General features: G+C 48.3%; 1 protein-coding gene across 5 annotated transcripts in view; it reads right to left on the bottom strand.

Moving 5' to 3' along the window:
- Nucleotides 1-21,996, bottom strand: part of prdm16 (PR domain containing 16) — a 294,901-nt gene that overhangs the window by 156,986 nt on the left and 115,919 nt on the right. The window contains exon 1 of one of the 5 annotated variants that reach the window (XM_035381358.1): nt 4,896-4,967. The exons of the other annotated variants lie outside the window; for them this stretch is intronic. Within the exon in view, the coding sequence (XP_035237249.1) occupies nt 4,896-4,908 (13 nt within the window). The 5' untranslated portion in view covers nt 4,909-4,967. Of the gene's footprint in view, nt 1-4,895; nt 4,968-21,996 lie in introns of those variants that run through there. 5 annotated transcript variants of the gene reach the window in all.

Here is a 21,996-nt window from a genome sequence, read left to right as displayed (position 1 = left end):
GGGGGAGGACGCATGGTGCTACTGGACTAAGAGGAGCTGCAAGTGCATTAACCCACCCCCCCCCCCCCCCCCCCCACCCCCAAAAAAAACCTGCCTCAGTGTTAGAAAATGAGCAGAATATACTGGCTAGTGTGGGACAGGTTTCATAGCCACAGATAAAAGACTCTCAGACTTAAATCAATTTTGAATGGAGATTCTCCGTGCAAAACTCGCTTTAGCCCAGGACTTGAACTTAAACTGGCCCTTGGTGTGGCTGGGCAAGATTAGCAATACAGCTGAACCCCTTCTGTATGCCCAAGTGTGAGGCACGGTTGCTAAAATTAACGTATTTCTTCAAAAATAATATTTTTACACTGACGAAGGTGTTCTCTAGACTTGAGCTCTGTACAAGAAACTCCACTGATTAGATTATCAGCAAAATACAAAGACAAATTATTGTGTGCTTTCCAAATAAGTGGAGCAGGCCTATTTTTCATGGAGGTTTTTTGCCGTGTTGTGGCCCACGCCGCTGGGTTTGGGAGCTAGCACACAGGCAGCAGGCGCAGTCCCTGGAGGCCCCTGGCAAACACTCAGCACTCAGGCAGTCTCTGGCCCTCCGAGCCCACTTCAGACCAGAAAGCACTTCATTAATCCCGCTTATAATTAAAGGCCCTACGCACGCATTCACGCACGCACGCATGCACACACACACACACACGCACACACACACAAGTGCATGCACGCACACACGCACGCACATATGCATGCACACACATATGCATGTATACACACACACACGGATGCACATATGCATGCATACACACACACGCACGTGCACACAAACACATATACATGTATATGCACACAAACACACGCACCCATACACATGCACCCACGCCCATGCATGCACGCGCACACAACCACCCACCCACACGTACACACGCGCACTCTCTCACACACACACACACACACACACGCACTCTCACACTCACACACACACACACACACGCACTCTCACACACACACACACACACACACACGCACTCTCACACTCACACACACACACACAAACACACACAAACTGAAAGTGCAGATACTCTGGCATAACTGCATTGTCAGAAACAGCCTGATGCGAGAGCAGCAGCCGATGCTTTGAGGCCAGGCTTCCTGGCTCTGAGCGCCGCGTCAATTATTAACACATTTTCCCGGCGAAAAACCCGAGACACCGTTTAAAAACGAGATCAAAGCAAATGTGATGCTTTTTTTCAAAGCCTATTTTTATTATTTAAAAAAGGCCCCCTTTTTTTCAGATGCTTGTTTAGTTAATGCTTAAAATGTGTGAGGAAGTACATGGCAGCAGAACTTATTGCCAGTTAAATGAAAGCATAACAGCACATTTGTAAGCTGTTATGTGCAGTGTAAAGGACACACGGGGAACCAATGACAGCTAAGTGGCTATCACGAGAAAGCATAATTAAGATGGTACACTGAAATGCGTAAGCTTTCATTACCACTGAGTAGAGACCCAAAATACATTCAGACATGTGCTTGCCTTATATGGTCTCTTTACATTCTCTTCCCTTCTAATGCACAATATCATCACCTTCGCATGAAGAACTGAACTAAATGTCATAGATCCAAAACCATGCTGTCATAACCATTCATGACACTGTATTACAGCTTGCAATGTGTGTCAGACAAACATCATGTATGTACACCATGACCATAATGTAATAGTTATTTTGACGAGCCTTGTCATGAGCTCTACTATGCTATCATGGCTGACAATGACAGGTCTTACGTCATGATTATGACACTGTTACGTAGGCTTTATGGCATACAGTTCAAGTAAAGCGTCACCAGAATAGCCCCCAACTGCCAAATTAACGTGCACGTTTGTAATCACTTTGCACCATTTAACTGCTATAATGCATTATGAAGCCACATGTACACCTTATAACCCCTCTTAGCGCTTTGAACAGCCGTTCAACATTCCGTGCTGCTTCCGATTACACCCTTCAGACAGTACGGCTGGCGATGCCTGTCACATCTCATAAGCGGTTATGAAAATTCAGGGACGCTCCTCTCATGATCGCAATAATCTGTTATTGCGAATGAAAGCGGCCCACAATGCAGCAGAAGTCTGCTGAAGAAAGCGATTTACAGGCGGCTTTTGCTCAAATGTAAAACAGCAGCTGGGATTTGAACCCGCGACCTTATCGCATGTACGCATGAAGGATGTAAGTCTCTTGAAAGGCAGAAAAACACTTTGCAACATGACACACCGAGTCAGATCTTGCCAAACAAAACCCGCAGCGGCATTACAACCATGACTGTAATAATCAGCACAATAAATGATGACCGTTTATATTCAAAACAGCCACTCCTTCCATATCAATACATTTTTCTGTGGTCTCGGGGACTGCATGTGGGGAAATGTGCACGTGCGTTGCATTTTTAGCTCCGAGTCTGCACATGTCTGCGGTTTACACGCTCAATCGGGGACCAGGGAAATGTCCATACAACAGGAGACGCAACGTGTCGGCGTCGTGGAAAACAGAGGCGCGCTGGCAGGGGAAGACCGAGCCGCACTGTCACACTTAAATGTAACATGCAGAAAGGGGGCGGGCTGTGCTCCCGCAAACTTACGCTGAACAAGGCAGAACGAGAGACAGAGAGAGAGAGAGAGAGAGAGAGAGAGAGAGAGGGGGATGAGGGGGTGGGGGGAGGGGGGAGGAATCGAAGGCCGTGTCCGACTTTGATACTTTCCGTTTGATAATGTGCGGCGCAATTAGACGGGTTTGACAATTTCCATTAGGCCTGATAAAATATTTATCGCGCTTTGGAGATGATGTCGCACCCCGGCGCGCATTTGCATAACAAATGGCGGAGACACTTAATAAACGAGTGATAGAGAAAAGGCAGAGGAGGAGGAGGAGGAGGAGGAGGAGAGGCAGAGGTGCCGGAGTCGGGCCGAAGCCTCCCCTCCATTTGATTTGCAAATTGTGGGCTTCTGCCATCAATTACGGAGCGTGGCGGAGCAGGCCCCTCGCCACGGCGACGGGCCGGCCGCGGACGGCGCGCTGACGCAGCCTCACAGCGCCATTAATCACGGCCGCTCGTGGGCAGGACTCTCAAATTGGGCTCATCAGTCTGGATATTAAACAGGATTCAGAGCGCAAGGGCAGGCGGGGATGCAGGGACAGGGAAAATGGTCGTCCAATCCCCCCCCCCCCCCCCCCCCTTTTTTTCTTCCTCTCTCCTCAGTGTTACTCTGTTCTTGACGCAGAAAGGGAACGCGATGACCAAATACTCTGCTTTCAGGATCTCAGGCGTTGGTTGCTACACCGGAAGCACCACCTTGCCCTTAGCGGTGCGGTGCCCAATGCGCAGCAGCGGCCGCAGACTAGCAGAGAGCCGCGCGGCTAACCTGTAGTGCCCGGGACGCCGTGCCTGCCCCCCTTTCACCGCTTCGGACTGCTAATGCAGCGGCGGGGGCCCCAGGAGCCCGCGGGGTCCGGGACAGTTCGGCTCTCGCGTCACACGGGCCTGACATGTACTGGAAGGCAGGCATAATTGGGGAACAGGCCTGGGGTGCGCTGCAGGTGAAGGGGTCAGCCCCCTGTCGGACGGACGGTGACGGGGAGCGACACCATGAAGGGATGAAGAATGGACCCTGTTAGAGGCGCCTGACATGCCTCCTTCAGGAATATGAATGACTCTCCGAAGGGCCTCCACACGTGCTGACCAAACCAGAAAATGCATAATTAAGAACGGGGGTGGGGGGGGGGGGAGAGGGTCGAGCGGAAAACACAACAGTCAGACTGTGACAGAGTGCCACAGAGAGGGAACAGTCTCTGGGTCAGACCGGCTCTGCACTCACCTCTGTACAGGAAGAGGAGACTAAAGATGCATGTGTGTGTGTGTTCATATGTGAGGGGCATGCATTAACCCTATTCTAAATTTGTCATCCATCCTCTGAAAAATAATTTTTTTTCTCAAAATACAAAAAAAATGGAAATATTTCACATAACTACATTGCTGCCTGCCCAATTACTGAAGACATTAGCAAAACAAAGAATTTAATAAAACACACATACATAATTTATAACATTAATAATAATTCATAGCATTCATGAAATCCTTAGTTTTTTCAATACATTGTGAAAGTTAGGAATTGCGTTTGGTCTCTTTCAAGCACCGTCTCTGGGTAACTTTGCTCATCTTAAGACCATAATAGTCACACAGAATGTGAACTGACTAGCACCTCCACCTGGTGAGCACCAAGTAACAGGGCAGTACATTTCTTTTCACATGAAACTTCTGCTAGAATACCACACTGAAATCACAGCGACTCCTCTGAGCTATTAATACAGAGAGGAAGAATCCAGCCCAGCCGTCAGACTAATCTCGGGCTACCTGATGAGTCTAACTAATAACACACTGGCTTGCCTCTGAGTTAGCCTCAGAGAATGCCCTTTACCATACTTTATCTACAAGGCATCGATTCGAAAATAAAAATCATTGATTTTTCGCCGTGAATGTCACAGTTTGGCATTTCAAGTTTGGAGATTGCATACCTTAGAGACATCAATGCTAATTCGGAGGAGTTTTTGTGGGGGGAAGGGGAGGTTACAATACGTGCGTTTGTTTTAATATCTCTCAAGATTGAGGAACTAGTTTTTGCATCCAGCTGTAGCAAACGAGCTGTATTATTAATTAACCCGTCCAAAAGGCACGTGCAACACTGAGGAATGATGTCTTCGGCGCTGAAACTCTCCATAAGAGAGTCCGACAACAGACAGACCTCAGAGCTCAGCGTAAACGGCGCCCTTCAGGGGCGGAGGAACGACCGCCCAGATTGGTGGGGGTGGGGGAGCGTGCCTCAACAAAAGAAAAAAGCGAAAAACACTCACCAAAAGCAGACATTTCTTCACCTCCCTGGAGCAGGTGTGTGTGCGGGGCTGTGTGCGCTCCCAGTTCACAGAAAACCCTGGTTACCAATTAACCGCGCGTCTCCCCGTGTGGAGATATGCCGGGGGGGTTGGGGGGGGGGGGGGGGAGGCGGGCGCGGGACGCCTATCTGTCTTAGCGCGCCGCTAACGTGAAAGAATGCCCGTGTCGACGGGAGCGAGATTGTGGAAGTGCAGAGGGACGATGGGCTGAAACAAGGGGCATACTGGAGGTCAAGTGCAGGAAGGGAGGGTGGGGTGGGGTGGGGGGGGGGGGGGTTGGGGCGGACAGCCAACGACACGCAATGTGCTTTTACGCCATCCAGCCAGCGTACTTTCTTTTATGCTGTTAAGTGTTATAATGTGCGGTTACGCTGGACTCCATTCTCCTCACGCTACAGCCACGGAGAAAGGAGGAAGGGATTGACCAGGCCGGCCCAGCCCTGTTCCTGGAGAGCTACCGCCCTGTAGGTTTTCACTCCGGCCCCAACAAAAAGCGTGACTAATTCAACAGTGAGAAATCTGGTTCAGCGGCTAGTTAGTAGAATCAGGTGTGAAATGAAACCCGACGGGATGGTAGATCTCCAGGAACAGGGCTGGGCAGACAGACTGTAGATCTAGGTCAGACGACACCGGTTCACGTGGCTCAGGTCAAACTGAGGGTGGCCGCTGAACGGGTAAGTACACCGAATGCGTTATTTTCGTTCCTCAAGTCAGAGGAACAGGCATGAGGGTGGGGAGGGAACAAAATGGGTCCGGGTTCCAGCGGGACATGGCTCAGCTGAGCTTGAGCGAGCAGGAGGGTGGCATGGCCGCCCTGTCTGTACCCCCCCCCCCCCCCCCGTCTGCCTGGCACACATGACGGAGCTTTGCGAGGGGACGGGGAGGGACGGCGCATTCCTGTGATAGGATGATACAGGGGTTGGTGACTAAATCTGTTCCATATGACACTTCTCACATGGCCCTGTCCGGGCACTGCACTCTGGCGGAGCGGGGGGAGGGTAGGTGGGGGGCTTGTGAGGGACAGGGGGGGCAGGCAGGGTGGAGGTTTCAGAGCCGCAGTAAGCAGGCGATTTGTGAGCAGTTTGCGATGACAGGGGGGCAGGACCTGTCACACACGAGGGGCCAGTCTTTATCTCCTCGTTCTCCAGCTCTGTGGCTGAGGCTCTCTCAGAGCTCAGTGCAGGTCAACAATCAGGGCACCCTGAAGGACTCTTCCCTACAAGAGACAAGCAGAACCCCTCACCCTGTATACCTGCATACCAGCCTCCTTCTGTTAATGCAGCCCCTAACCCTGTATACCTGTATACTAGCCTCCTTCTGTTAATGCAGCCCCTAACCCTGTATACCTGTATACTAGCCTCCTTCTGTTAATGCAGCCCCTAACCCTGTATACCTGTATACTAGCCTCCTTCTGTTAATGCAGCCCTTTACCCTGTATACCTGTATACTAGCCTCCTTCTGTTAATGCAGCCCCTAACCCTGTATACCTGCACACCAGCACCACTCCCCCTCTGTTAAAATACAGAAATGCGGCATTATGACTTACTCATGAATTACCACAAAGGTATAAAATTGTGAAAATGCGTCCAGTGTTCCAAAGCAGGGTGTGAGTGAGGGCCTTCTAGCTGGACCCACTCCTGACCCCCAGCTGCCTGGCCGGTCAGACGGGACAGTGATCATCACGTCGGGCAAGGTGAGGAACTGTCCTTGCCCACCCCCCACCCCCCCACTCTCAATTCGGACACTGGGTTTGACCTCCTGGGTGGGCGCATTTTTCCCCCCCCCCACCCCCTTATATTTTTGTAAGCGCTGCACTAGCAGGTTTGAGTCTAATCCCCCCGGCTAATTCCCGGAGCTGATTGGGTTCTGGTGGCCGGGGATCAGCGGTGTCCCCGCGTCCCGCACACAGAGGCCCAGTGCCTCCCCCCGGCCCGCCGCGGCGCGGCCCCGTCGCAGGAACAAAAGACCGCCTGTTTGCTCACCCCTTTCCTTCAAGAGGCTTAACAACATTTTTCTCATTTTTGAACAGCTAATATCTTGCAAAAGTTGTCTAATCTCTTTAAGTTTAAGTTGAGCTTTGTGAAAGCCCTGAGCACCGATGCTTATTACTTGACTGTTATCCAGCTCAGTTTAATTAGGTCAGGGTTCTTCAGATGGACAGCGACTCCGCAACCTGGCCCCGCGGGATTCTGGGTACCCGATCGTATCCGTCGAAACCCCCGGGGAACACGAGCGGACTGCGATGACGGTGATAATTACCCCCGTCGTTTTGGTCCTCACCCGTCATTCTGGGCCCCCAGAACGCACTCTATTTATTTGTTTGACGTTTCCGCTGAGCGAGGAGGGGGACGTGACCCGCGACCGAAGGTCACGAAAATGATGAAGCCTGGCGGTCTCGGTTCACCCGCCGGACCAAAGCTTTCCCAGCGAAACCCGCTCGACTACGCAGCGCGTCTGAAAGACGAGGTCAGACTGCTGAAATTGTAGCCGCGCTTTTGTTTTTCTCCCTCCCCCCCCACCCCCAACCCCAAAATGGCATGACAAAATGGCGCCCCCTTTATGAGTGAAAACCGTCTGTGAGGTGTCTTTGAGGTAAGTATGTTGAGCATACACACCATAGCACGCCTCGCCATCGCATGGCCCCAGCCTGCCCCTAATGGGGTTCAGGAGGGGGGGGGGGGGGGGGGGCGGGGGCTCAGCTGGGGGGGTGGGGTGGGGATATGGTTCAATTGGGGGGTGCGCTGAACTATGTCCCAATGGGGGCGGAGGGCACCATAAGTTGGGAACGCAGCCTCATAATCATGATCTGTCACAACCGTCCACCACAGTAGCCTCAGTGTATGTAATAAAAACCACACTAATCGCATAATTACATGTACTGAACCCAAAAGGGGAGGCAAGGACATTACATCATCGGCCCTCTGTTTTGGTAATACTTGAATTACAGATTTCTTGTTTCTTTATTTACCTCTGTAAGGTGATACAGACACTAGATACCACCTTCAACAATACTCCCAGCATTGTGTTGGAGTACGTACTAATTCCCCTACTCACGCCAGGGGGAAGTTTGAGTTACAGGAAACTAACCTGAGAGCGCTCCCCTTATAGGCAGCGTTAAACAGAATGGTGTGCTACACCTGCAGTGCCACCTGCATTGCCCTGATTAAGGACAGGTCAGTGTGATATGAATGGGTTTTCTAAGCCTCTCAACTTGTCATTCTTCAAGACAGAGAGCAGTTTGCTACACGCTCATTGGTCAATGCCCCAGTAAAGCTTAGAAAATTCTATTGTTTTCGTTCTGTCAATTATTTGAGCCATCAATACGTTCGTTTCCTCTCCACGCTTCCTCTCTTTTTTGAGGTCAGACATTAAAAAGTAAAAAGAGGATTTTATTAATGTCGTAACTCTTGCGTCTGGCACTTTTCTTGAGGGGAAAAAAAATGCTGGAACAACCCCTTTCCATTTTACAGTCTATGCGTCTGCACTACTGACCCTGCACATGTGGGTGCCGTTAAAAACTGAAAACTTCCATTTTCGCAATGTATTGGCTTTAAGTGAAACAAATAGCTCGCGTTTCTTTGTTTAGGACACTGTGACTCTTTTCAGTAGAATGGGGCTTGGTGCTGTTAATCACAGGTGCGATCTGTTTCGCCGTGATCACAGACATGCTCTCTCCCTCTCATCTGAACCAAATCACTGCAAACGCCTCTTCACACAGTCACATAAGCTGTCAGCACTTTCCAACCCTGCTGAGCCCGCCCACCGGCATCCCAAAATCCTTCACTTTAACCCTCCGTGCATCACGACACAACTTCTTTCCAGAAGCTTCTCGTAAAGGCAACAGCAGGAAGTTTTTACTCTGTAATTTGGACGTAAAGTTCTGTGTTTATTTTCGATACATAAAAACCAAACAGAATAATAAAAATAAACTCCACTCTAAAACTGTTTTGAAATTAGGGTGGGCTACATGAGTAGTTGGTGTGGTAGATTCCCTCTCACAATTTGACAGATTAGACTAGCAGGTCATTCAGTTTTACAAGTAGAAATATGCCAGTGACATTAAGGTTAGGAACATCCTCAAAGGCATAATAACATTGCAACATCTGGGATGCAAACCTGCAACTATAAATCCAGTTCCTATACCACTAGACCACACTATTTTCCCAAAATACAGTGCTTCAATATAACCTGTACAAGCAAAACAAGTTGTCGCAACTGAACACATAAAAAGCGAATATTTAACATTCATGAGCAGGTTCCTAAGAGGAGTCTATCTGGACATTCTTTAAAAGTGTGTTGGCACACTGGACCTGCTCCTCATTGGCTATATCAACCTTAATTTGACAGAACTGGAATTTATTTTGACAGGCTTGTCCACTAAACAGATCTTGAGATTAAATCCCTCCCTTCACAGAGGAGAGAAACTTAATCGCAGAGTCGAAACGCTTGAGTGTGAATAACAGTTTATATTAAAAGCGTCTTCAAACACGGTTCAAGAACAAACCCATAGATCAAGCAACTGCAGGGGGGGGGGTGAAGATATGCAAGCAATCGCTTATAAATTCTGTAGCACGCTCGCATTCTACACATACAGCTGGAGCGCGCAGTCACACGCAGCTAGCCTAGCCCTGCTAAATGAGCAGGCTAAATGAACGCAGTGAGAAACATGAAGAGATGCACGCGCTCTTGTTCTAAAGGCACATTAGCTGGGATGGGTGACCTGTTCAGCAGCAGCAGTAGAAGCCTCTTAAAGCAGCTAAAACACACAGGACTGAAGCTGAACGCAGCCAGGCAACACCCCTGCCCCTCGCCCCCCGCCCCCCTCCCTTTGGTCTCCTCTGGCGGAGGACCTCTGGGGCCACGATGTCCACCGCTCTGTGTTTTCCCTCCACCGTATTGAGCGGGACTCTCCGCTGATGCGGTGGAGAAAATCCATTTAAACGCGGGGACAGCAGAGCCTCCGGCCAGCGCAATAATTGACCCTACCCTTTAACCCTAACGCACGCTCGCTCGCACGCACGCGCCCAAAAGAGGAAACGAGAGCGGCGTCGTCTGCGTCGTCGAGAGAGAGAGAGGAGAGGCGAGGTGAGTCGCGGCGCTCGGCGGCGGCCCATCGCTCCGTCCGTGCGCGGCGGCGGGCCAGCGTGAGCCGTCGCGGCGAGCCCGTACCCAGGCCGCCGGCACAAAGAGGGCTGATTGGAAACAGCAGGCGAGAGCCTCTAACAAGCGCCCGGTAAATATGCAAAGAGAGAGAGGGGGCAGAGGAGCCAGCGCCGGGGCCAATCTCCACACCCCAGGGATGTTCGGGAGTCTTCCTCCTTTTCGGGGTTTTCGGAATCCGCGCTGGCGGGGCCCCCCCCCCTCCCGCCGCCGCCGCCCCCTCCCTCCCGCATTTACATGCGGAGCTTTTTCGGAAAGGGCCTCCCACCCCGAGTTCCTACGGCTCCCCGCTACAGCCGGCGGTCCCGCGGGTAATGAGAGCGGCCGCCATTTGGCGCCTCTTCTTCTTCTGCAGGCTAGCTTCAGCGCGCGCAAAAAAACAAAAAAATAAAAAATCAGAGCCAGGCATTTGCTTGAGATTAAAAAGCTCTGTCCACCTGAGCGGAGAACGCGTGACAAAGGGCGGCGGCGCGTGAGGCCCGAGCGTCCGGCTGAACGCGCGCGCGGCGCGGAGCAGCACATATTTCACCACTGACATTTCACACTCGCGGAACCATTTGCCTTTTAGCAAAATGACCTTCGATATTGATCCCGACCTCCCCATCTATAACCGCTGCATGCTGGGAACCTGGGAGATGTTATTTTTATCACGACACAAAAAAAAAAAGTTTATTAACAGGGCTCATGGAGACACCGTGAGCGCCGCGCTAACCTTAACGGCGGCCGTGCCCGACCGCGGCCATCCCGCGCGTTTCCTGTACGCGCGCGTATTTTTGCAGCTACGCGTTTGGTCTTTATATAGCGCGTCACGTTTACTGCAGCTACGGGTCGTCCGAAATACACAAGACGTTAAAGATACCACAGCGTTCGGCCCGGTAACAAAAAGAAGAGTTATCAATAAGCGTCACCACGTTGTGACGGAAAGGCTAGTTTTGCGCTACGCGGACGTACGAGCGTGCGCGAGGAGACCGGGTTAAAGTGAGACGTTTAATTAGCGCTTCCCAAGGTAGTCTGTTTATCGCCCGCCGTTCAAATAGGAATCACATTCCGCTATTAATAGAAACCAAATTTCTAAACTCGGCGATAGTTGGCAGGCGTTCCACAGACATTCTCTTCTGTCTGCCTCATCGCTTTGGCCAGGGTGCGCGTTACTGTACCCTACTTCCATAGATACTAAATAAAAAGCCATTCGGGTTTATTTTAAGCACAGTTATGCTACACTGGCTGTTCTGCCAACCAGTGCATGTCCAGCAACAACGAGAGGATTTAGCAAAAACTGGAACCGCTAGCCGACTCAGGCTTCACTTTCCCAGCAATGAGAAACGAAGAAGATGCAGTTCTGTGGTGGTAATTAAAGAGTTTTCCTTCCCCATTCCAATGAATGAGCTCTGGTATGAATAGCTAATGAGGGGTGGGTGGGGGGGGGGGGGGGGACTCTGAATTTCAAAAGTATTTTTTATTTTTTTTTAAACAAATCAACAACACTCCAGTGTGTTCGGGGCGCAGATCTGGGAAAGTTACCAACGGGCGCGTTTTGCCTGGGATCAATGTTTAATCAGATCGCAGGGCTGGCTTCTGTAGGCCTCTAAGCCAAGATCAGACACTCTCATTTGAATTCATTTGCTAATTAAGCAGCCTGTTAATTGCTGTAAGCGACGGAGGCAAAGATCATTTTTTCTCCCCCCCCCCCGCTTCTGCTGCGGCCCGTGAAAGATTAATATTAATAGCCAAGTTCCAGACGAACAATAAAGTGTGAAGCTCTAGGCAAAAGATACTGCTCTCTTGTCTATTTTTTGTTTGTTCATTGATTCCATTGATTTTCCATCTGTTTCTTTCTAACATATGAGACCTGGGAAATGTATAGGGAAAACCTGTGAGGCAAACAGGTCTTCTGCGAAAGCCTTTTTTGGACGCATTCCTAGTCAATTCAGCATAATGACTGCAGTCGATAGAAAAATAAGCTCTGATATAGCCTCGGTACGTATAAACGAGGTTGTTTTTGTAATATATTAATCACATGTGTCCAACAAGTAAATTATCAATATATCAGATAAACCACACACATTATTTGTTCATTCTTTTAATGCATTTCTCTCAATTCTGAGCTGTTCACTAAAGCACTATTTTTTTTCTAAAAAGTCAAGAGCGGCCATTTCTCATGGTTTACTCAGAACTGGTCGGCAAATAAATACTCTCTTCAAAGCCTCTCTTACAAATCCTACAGGATGATAAGTGAAATGGGGTTTCACTTAACACCCATTGGCCTGGTAGGGAATATCCAGCACAAACAAACTCAACAGTTTCGCCTTGGAGCGCGGGGGTCAGGTATTGACTAGCTGACCGAGCCTTTCGCGCATTTGTATTGACTTCTATTGGCCTTCTCTAATTGTGCTTAAGTGTTAAGATATCGGCAGTCTATTATCGCTTTCCAAATTACTAATCAACCCAAACAGCCAAGCGCAATTACCTCCCTCATAGGAGCGCGTTCGAGGGCCATTAAAGAGACTAAATAAATATCCCCGTCAATAGAGCAGGAAAACTTTCTTTTTCTCCACTGAGTGGAGCGAAGGGTTGTTCTGGTAAAAAATGCAGGTAAAAAATAATGCTGTTTACATTATGAAGACTTTATAAATCGGGCATGTAGGCGCCATTGTCTTACTGGTCAGAGCATGCCATGTGTAAGCACAAAATGTGAAATTTGTTCAAGTGCATTTCATTTTTTCCTCATTAAAAAAGGAAGAAGAAAAAGAAGAAATTTATATGGCCTAATTTCCAGTTTTGGCATTTTATAAGAGTTGTAATATATATTATATATATATATACTGTAGATAACATACATGCTAATGATGCATACTTTCTTCAAAAATCTGGGTCTGGAAAGAAAGGTGGATTTTATTTAGTCTAAAGTCAGAATTTAAAAGACTCCCCCTGCTGATTAAAAATACCATTGTATTCATATTTGCTTAATTTTTATCTGATTTTGTCCCTCGCCAACCCCCTCTAACCCCCTGCTCCCCATTTCGGATTTCAATAAAAATAGTGTGGATTAAAGCGTTGAATCCTGGGGGTCATCAACGGGGACTCCATCACAGAGAGAGCATTGAGCCAGAACAAGGCCTTCTAAGAGCGGCGAAGGGATCCAACCTGTTCCGTGTGAAACGCTTTCCTTCGCTGATTAGATTTAAGGGTGCACAGGAAGGTGAACACCGGCGCTGTTCTCAATTTTAATAACCTCAGGTTGTGCTGTGACCACTTCACTGAAATGACCCTTAATTTCAGCAAGGTATTTGCATTTTTAAAAACCACACAAGGGCTTTAAACTAACAGATGAACTGAACTATCTTCATTCATTCATTTTTATTATTATTATTTTTTGGCTACAGAGACCAGCGGCAGGCATTACTCTCCCCAGCCCTTCATAAATATAGTTTTGACACCTGGAAACAAGGCAAAGCCACAGCACTGACAGTTTTAAGGTCATGCCATTCTCTGATATATTTTTCATTAAAAAAATTATCATCTATCCAGTGCCAGATTAAAAATGTACTGAAATAATGCACTTGGTCATATCAAAAAAACATATTTCTTTAAGTTTTCAGACGCAGTATAATTGAGATATTTCAACATCTTTAAAACTGGAAAAAGACCAAAAAAATTATAAAAATAAATAATTATTAGCCAAACATAACATAAATATTTAATATATAAACAAAAATATAAATATATGAATACATACATATGTATATATATATAATAATTGAAAAGCCAAGCAAACAGAATAGAACACATAGAGTGTGAGTATATAAAATGAAGAAATCATATTATCATAGTAATAAATAGATCAACAATTAAGAACTGCCTTAAAGATACATGAAAAGGAATTTACCTCAAAATACAATCCCTACTCTCTCTCACACACACACACACACACACACACGTTAAATTTCACTTTTTCAGGCAATTTAATTTTTAAAAAATCTTATTTGCATTTGCAGTTCTTAGTAGAGTTTACCTCAACATCGAGTGAAAGCGCAGCTGATTTCTGGGACTAATACCCGAGCGCGCGTCCCTTTTGTTTCCTAACCCGGAGCGAGACTCGCGCCTGGAGGGAAGCCCCACCGCGGGTCTCAGCTTTACGAGAACATGGCCGCTGTCACCCCAGAGCCCGGCCCTCCGTACTCCGTACAGCACCGAGAAAAGCATTTTAAAAAGAGAGCGCGTTTCTACGGCACGCACCTGATATTTTACCGTTAAGAAAAACACACACACACACACACACACACACACACACACACATAAAAAGGCATTAAAGCATTAAGCGGAAGTGTACGGTAACAGGGACTGCGGAGAGCTGGCCTCTTTAACCGTGGACTCGCAGCACATGGCAGCTATTACAGCCAGGCCTCCCCTAATGGCTGTGGAGCCGCCCGTCGCCCGCGGCCAGCCCGCCTCCGGCTGTGGCCCTGCGAGGCTAGGGGCCGCCCCGACAGCACCGGCCCGGGGGCCGGGGCCCGGCCTGTAGCCGGGGAGAGAGCGGGGGCCCCCGTGTCAAGAGGTCCTAAAGGGCAGCCCGTTCTCTCTCTCTCTCTCTCTCTCTCTCTCTCTCTCTCACACTCTCACACTCTCACACTCTCACACTCTCACACTCTCTCTCACACACACACACACACACACACACACACACACACACACACACACACACACCACAGTGCCCCGCACCTCATTACACAAGCACCGGCCAATCATTAAAATATCCATTCACACAAATAAAAAAACCCTACACTGCATTATTAGTAATGATAATGACGGACCATTGGAGGAGTTTAACACAAAAAATATAAATATAAAAATATATATAAATAATAAAAATAATCTATTCTTCAGGTTCGGGAGAGGAGCAATTTTCATTCTAATGATAGCTCGCAGAGGACAGAAACCAGGCCTCGTCCGTCCAATTTGCTGAAAAAAAAGAGGAGCTGGTTTTCCGCTGTTGTTTGTGTTTTGTGTGCTTCCTGAGTGCGGCGCGTGTATTTATGGCTTCGGCTCGCTCACTCGCCATTTCGGCAGAGCTCTGCGGCGGAGGGCGAGACCGTAACTCAGGGCGAGCTGGCCGGTGACACTAATGAGAGATCTCAGCCGCGGAGCTCTGCGCGACGGAGAGGGCCTTCTCCTCTCATGTGGAGTGCAGCTGATATTATGGCCGGAGTTGAGTGATTCTACTGCAACTACTGTGTGCTCTGAGGTGGGGGGGGGGGGGGTGGAGGGGAGGGAGGGGGGGGTGATCAGCTGGGCTGAGAACGCTTACTGCTGCATTGCCAGCAATCCCCATGCGATATCGTTCATACTGAGAGAGCCTTACCCAACAAACACACAGTATGAGGGACAAAGCTTAAAGCCCTGTATATAGACAGGACCCACAATGGTGATACTACATACTCCATTTGAAAGCCATAGGCAGTGTGGAGTTATGAGCCACACCTGAGATTTTATCCCCCCACCACCACCACACACACACACACACACACACACACACACACGGTAAACCTTAAATGAAACCCCACAGAATGCCTAGCCTGCATCAGCTTGAGTCACAGTTGCCAAAATCTGTGCTCAATTAAAACTTGCTGACATCGTTTAGTAAACTATTCAGCCATCGACTGCACTGTAAGTTAACGAGCCCGTGGAAGCTGAAGCCACTTCGGTTCCCAAAACCACCCCCCCCAACCCACCCACCCACCCACCCGGTTACCATAGCGCAATATATTCTTAGAAATAGTGCATGATTTAGTGTTTGGCAACGCTGCTTTCACAGAACATGCAACCGCTTCCCAAAGGCGGGAGAGGAACTGTCTGACAGCAAGCTCAGCCTGTTTCCAGCAACGCGCCAACGCATCAGATTCAAGAGAGGAGTCGTACTGTACAAACAAAAACCAGCGTGAATCACATCCTATAGAGGTGAAATAAACATGTTCACCGAGTGTTATGTCTTATGACTCATTCTTATATTTTTCTTCCAAAAACACTGCTAAGCAATTGCATAAGAACTTGCAAAAAAAAAAAAAAAAAAAGTTTTTTTTTTTAACCGCGCACGTCAGATCCCTTTATGCTATTACGCTAACGGTATTACTGCTCTTTACTTCTCACTTCCTTTGTACGAGCAGCTGGTGTACGGCAGCAAGCTATGACAGCACACTGAAGACCGAGCTACCATGCCCACATGAACCCCATTACCGAGCGAGATTGTTTTATAAATCTACTTGCCCTTCCCCCCTTTCTTTTTTCGCCGCACCTACGAAGGAGAAAAAAAAAAAAGAGAGAGAGAGAGAGAAATGTGGGATTTAATTTCAGCCTTGAGTCTAATTAAACATGCTTAAGTTCACTCTGAGTTCCATTACACAGCCTGCCCTGATTCAGTCCTCAACACCCAGCCTCTCTCTATTAACACCTGCTTCTGTTCCAATTAGCCTTCCAATAAAGACAAATGAGCCAGGGGTGCCCAATTAATTCACTCCTGTCAAGGACTCGGGGACCCAGCCCTGTCAATGCGGTCGCACAACACTGAAGGTAAACACACATTCAGCTCGCAACACAAGTGCACGTTACACAAACAGGACCGCGCTCATTACACATGCACACTTTTTTTCCCCCCTCTTTTTATTTTTTCAAAAATAAAAAAAAAATCATTTTTTGCTGATTAAAAAAAAAATATATATATATATATATATATACACAAAATGTTACACAATTTTGTCAAGTCTGATTTTATTTCTTTTTTTTGTTTTGTTATTCTGACAGCACAGCATTCAGGGCTTTGGGAAAGAAGCGGATGTTTTCAGTGTGTGTGTGTGAATGCCTTTTGTGTCCAGGCCTGTGCCCTGAGTGAATGGCTTGTGTGGTATTGATATTTGTACCAACAAACTGGGAATGAAAGAGCAAAAGAACAGTGTCCTTGAAAGCGACCAGCCAGTTTAAGGGATAGAGATCCCTCTATCTCTCTTCCTCTCTCTCAATTTAGCGCCCGGGGAAGACAAATTCTCGCCTCCTCCCCCGAGCCCAATCTGTTAGCAAGCTGCCTCTGTCTCATAATTTGTCTTCCTCTCCTGTTCCCTTCATGTTTGTTTAGCAGTGCCCCTTATTTGCTCTACCTGTCACCTTTCAGACCCGCCAGCGTTACCCACCCTCACCAGATTATTAACAGGGTTTCTGAACTCTTCTCTGTGGACAAGATGCTGAGATGGCCGTCCTGTCTGATACTCAGTACGAACAGCACGGCAGTCCAATTTCCACAACACACTGCAGGTGTGTTTTTTTAAAAACCAAAAATTAAAAAAAACGCCTGAAGTGTGTGGAAGGAACTTGATTTCCACCATGACAGCATTTAACAGGCTAATGAAGGGGGGGAAGGGGGGGAGTTTTTGTTCCCGAACAATAAATGCTGAAAATGGTGAAGATATTTCACACAGAAATAAGTACCAGCGTCACCTGAATAACCGAATTTTTGGCAAATTACCCTGGCAGCGGAGGTGCTAATACGTTCCACACTCATTTTAACTGTTGAATAAATAAAATGTCAGGGTGGAAAGAGAGACTGTGGGTAACTGAATAGACTGTGGCATGACTGATTGTGCAAATATCAAATGCGAAGAAAGGGCCCAGAATTCAGTCGAGAAGCGGCACTCGAGCAACCTTCGTTTTTCTCCAACAGGTGACAAAATATTGAACGCACACACTCTGACCCGGGGGCTCCGACGGTTCAGGACACCCGAGACAGCTCAAACAAGTGACGTCGCCGCGGAAACACCGGCCACGGAGAGAGAGAAAACGACAAATTAATTGATCGCGAGAACTTATTAACTTCCTGCGCGGCAGTGGAAAATTACACGAGGGGCAAGAAGGTGCCTCAACATCGGGCCCAAAAAGGAAAGCAGGTTTGTAATGGGCTTATAAACGGTCCGGGGATGAGAGAGGGTGGGGAATCAATGGCACCAGCGATTCTTTTTCTTTTCGGCCCATGTAGTCATCCTTGTGGAAATGCCTTCCTTGTTTGACCCATTGTGCAGCCCTTGAAAGAGCTTGTCTTCAATTAGTCTGATAAGGAAATGGGAAGAAAAGAGGGGAGAATGGCGGGGATCACCTGGGTAGTCTCTAATCGTTTTGATGGTTGTGGCGGATCTAAAAAAAAAAAAAAAACCGAAGAGAAAAAAAAAAAAAAACACTCCATTGTCTTTCCACTCTCAATGAACCTGGTAGGATATCCCACTTTGGAGCATGTCAGCCCTTTGAAAGAGAAAAGAATGGGCGAGGGCCAAACAGCCCAATTTGAGCTGACTGCATGTGCGGACGCATGGAAGAACCCTGCGCGGATTTTTATTAAGTCTTTTCCATTAACTTCCTACCTCGATAAGATCTTAATCACAGCCCCTCAAATTATCCGCCTTGACATTTATCAACCCGAGTCACGGTTCTTCAGAGCGCTCTGCCTGACCGTGGACGCCTTTTCTTCTCTGGGCGTTTTTCAATGGAAGTTCATTTTGAGCGCGTGATTTATCTCGCCGGGCTAACAGCGCCGAGGCGGCCACCTTTATTTTGTTTTTCAAAGGGGGTCGGGCGGGGAGTGAGTTATTGCGGGGTTGTCCGATGATTGCGTTCCGCGGGGCGGGTGAATAGGGAGTCCGCGTGGAGCCCTGACGTGGCGCTGGGGCCCTTTCAGAGCGCAAAGAAAGAGCAGATTAGGCCTCTGACCGCGGGGCTGACAGACGACCGTTATATCGGTTGACAATGGTGTGAATACCTGATGGGATCAGGATTCTGTGACTAGTCCTGTTACCCAAATTCTTTCACTTTAAAAAAAAAAAAAAAAAAAAAAAAAAAAAAAAAAAAAAAGAAAGAACAAAACCATTCCGAGGCAAGTTAATGCCTCCGCTGTTATTACTGCTACTGTCTGCTGTGAGTGATGGAGAGAGAGAGAGAGAGAGAGAGAGAGAGGAGAGAAAGAAAGACTAGAATAAAACAAAAAGAAAATCACAAATTTTTTACTGCTCACAATGTTTTGTCTGATATTCATCACTTTGTTTTCAAGTGAAATTCAGAGCCCAAATAGTCAGATTCTGGCTGACCTTCATAAAACAAAGCGAAATAAAACAACATGGCGCTCTGTTTCAAAAATATTAATAATTATTGTGCAAAATGATATTTCTCACACGCTTGCATTTGATAACCACTGATTACCGTTTATTTTTCATACAGTACGCACTATCATGATCAAAAAGAGCTCAGTCATCTTCACAGGCAAAAATGCTCAGTGTTCATTTAACTCAGAGTTCATACTGTATGAACCCAAGAGGAATGAAACATGCTCTGTCAGAGAGAACAGAGCGTGCTCTCTATCCAAGCCCTATCCACAGGGTCTACACTCTGCTGATGGAATCAGAATGTCCCTCCGAAATGACTGACTCCCCCCCCCCCATTTTTATTTTTCAGTTTGATGTTGTGTGTCGTCCTGCTGCAGGTGGTGCCGGTAAAGGGGGGGGGGGGTGTGGGTGGGCAGGCACACAGCTGCATGCTCTCACACGCAGGACGCTGGGACAACCTGCCACTAGCACAGGGCAGAGCAAACAAACTTGACTGTCAACAAAGGCCGGCTCTCCCAAAGGAATAACGCAGCTCGCCGATCCACCAGTCCCATAATCCCTTCTGGCTAAAAAAATAATAATAATAATAATAAAGAAGAAGTCATCTTTTTGGTGTATTTCTGAATGGCAATCACACAAAGTTTTCTTCTTCTATCATTTATTATTTACTAAAAACCTCCGCTGTTGCATGCAAATGTAGGGGGAGCGGAGGAAAGGTGGGTGGGGACGGAAGCAGACGGAATTAGCATGCGGTTCGCTATGGCGAGTTAAGAACACGATTAGCCGCGCGAGACCCTGAGCTGGAGGAGGAGGAGGAGGAGGAGGAGGAGGAATGCGACAGCCGAAGGTTAGCGCTGGAATCCCGGCTCAGACCGCTCATTGTCTGCACCCCGCTAATCGCTGTCATACGGAAGGGATTGCGCGGGCGCGCCGCGCGGGTTTACGGAGTCAGCTGATTGGGCGACCGGCTCGTCCCCTTTCCTCTCGGCGCGGGTCACCCCGCTGGGTCGCAGGGCTCTCTCTCGTTGGGTAGCCGGCTGAAACGCGGGGATGTGCGCTCCGTGTGCATCGGGGCTGCTCCTGGAGATCTACAGTCCTGTGGGTTTTCACTCCGACCACAAGAAAGCGCACCTCATTCAGCAGCTAAAGACTTTCTTGAGCTCTTAATTAGTAGAATAAGTCATAACTTAACTGGGGTTGAAATTAAATCCAACATGGCAGCAGATCTCCAGGAACAGGGCTGGGCAGGCCTGGTGTACACGGCGCATGGGCCCGCATCCCATAATGCCTCACTTCCACCACTTCACTGACTGACGGAGGTTGCAGAGTGCCTTTCGTTCAAGCTCTCCTCCGGTCCCCAGGCTGGGCTGCGTGGATATCCTGAGAGGGCGACAGGTCAAGTGGCCCTGTGTCACCGCTCCAGACGGATCTATCTGAGAGACGCGGGGGCTTTCTCCAACAAAAGCAGCTGCCATTCACTTCAGAGGGATCTGCTGTTGGAGAGCCGGGGCAGCCTTGACATCGTGGGGGGGTGGGGGTGGGGGGTGGGGGGGGCGGTCACAGTCACATATAAGGGGACAAGCTGCAAAAAAAACCCTTTCCCTGCTGCAAAACAAAAAAAAAATAATCTTGGCATTGTGTATCGCGAAAAAAAAAAAAGCTGCGGCAGTCTGCAGTTTGGACAGAGGTCAGAAAGTAGACAGTAGGCGATGTTTTCGGAGGCCCCGTCTATGACATCGGAGGGCTCCCTACATCTGCAACCATTTACTGGTGCTGGATTTAGGCACTCCCTACAGCTCCACGGCCAATCTGATGTCTTTCTCAGAGTCAACAGCCTCATGTCACACGCATAAAGACCCAGAGAGGATGGACATTTGCCAAGCGGGCTTCAAGATCTCACTGAGGAAAAATTTTCCCTAAAAATATTTTGATAGACGTCTAAGAGCCCTTCACTTGTAAAATGCACTGTTGGGGGGGGGGGGGAGAACATGTTTTTAGATAAAACAAAATTATCTAGCATTTTCAATTCAATGCAGAATAACCTCTTCATTACGTAAAGAATAAACTCATTAATCTTTATATATAATGGCTTAAGATCAATACACAAGGGACCACTCACAGTGAAGTATTAAATCCCGTCCCCCCAGACTATCAAAAAGGCCCAAACATGCATCACTTTCATGGTTCTCTCTCTCTCTCTCTCTGCCTCCAAACGAATCAGGAAAAAAAAAGTTTCAGCCATTTTTGTTTTTGTTTTGTTTTATGGCCCATTCTCCACTCTTTATGTCCTTCTGCAAAAACAAACTCGCGTCCACCGCGGACGACGGCGACGGAGAGAACAATGGCCTCATTGCGGCACTGCGCTAATTCCGCACTCCCCCCCCCATCTCTGCTTCGTGCTAATTAATTTAATCCTGTAAGCAGGTGTAAGCCTGCTTGTTAGGGAGCCAAGCCGGGCTGCCGGGAGCAGAGTTCGGGGGAGAAAGCACGGAGCGGGACTGCAACACGGGGAGCTCTAAACTCGGTGTAAACAACAACAGTGGATTGCCCGAACGTCAAGCGGAAAATCCTGTTTGAGACCAAGCAGCAGGGGAGGGTAGGGGGGGTTTGGTTTGGTGGGGGGGGGGGGCGGCGTTGGGTGGGGGGGCGGGGGGGGGGGGGGGGGGTAGAGGGACGGCTTGTGTTGTTGTTGGAATCATCAATATCTCCCTTTTACTCTTTCTTCCATTTGAGAAAGAAGAGCAAGAAAAAGGATGAAAAATGGGACAGCA

Source organism: Anguilla anguilla, chromosome 11, assembly GCF_013347855.1.
Source record: "Anguilla anguilla isolate fAngAng1 chromosome 11, fAngAng1.pri, whole genome shotgun sequence".
NCBI lineage: Eukaryota > Metazoa > Chordata > Actinopteri > Anguilliformes > Anguillidae > Anguilla > Anguilla anguilla.
Note: the sequence above shows the minus strand (reverse complement) of the source record. Positions and strands in the feature narration are given on the sequence as shown.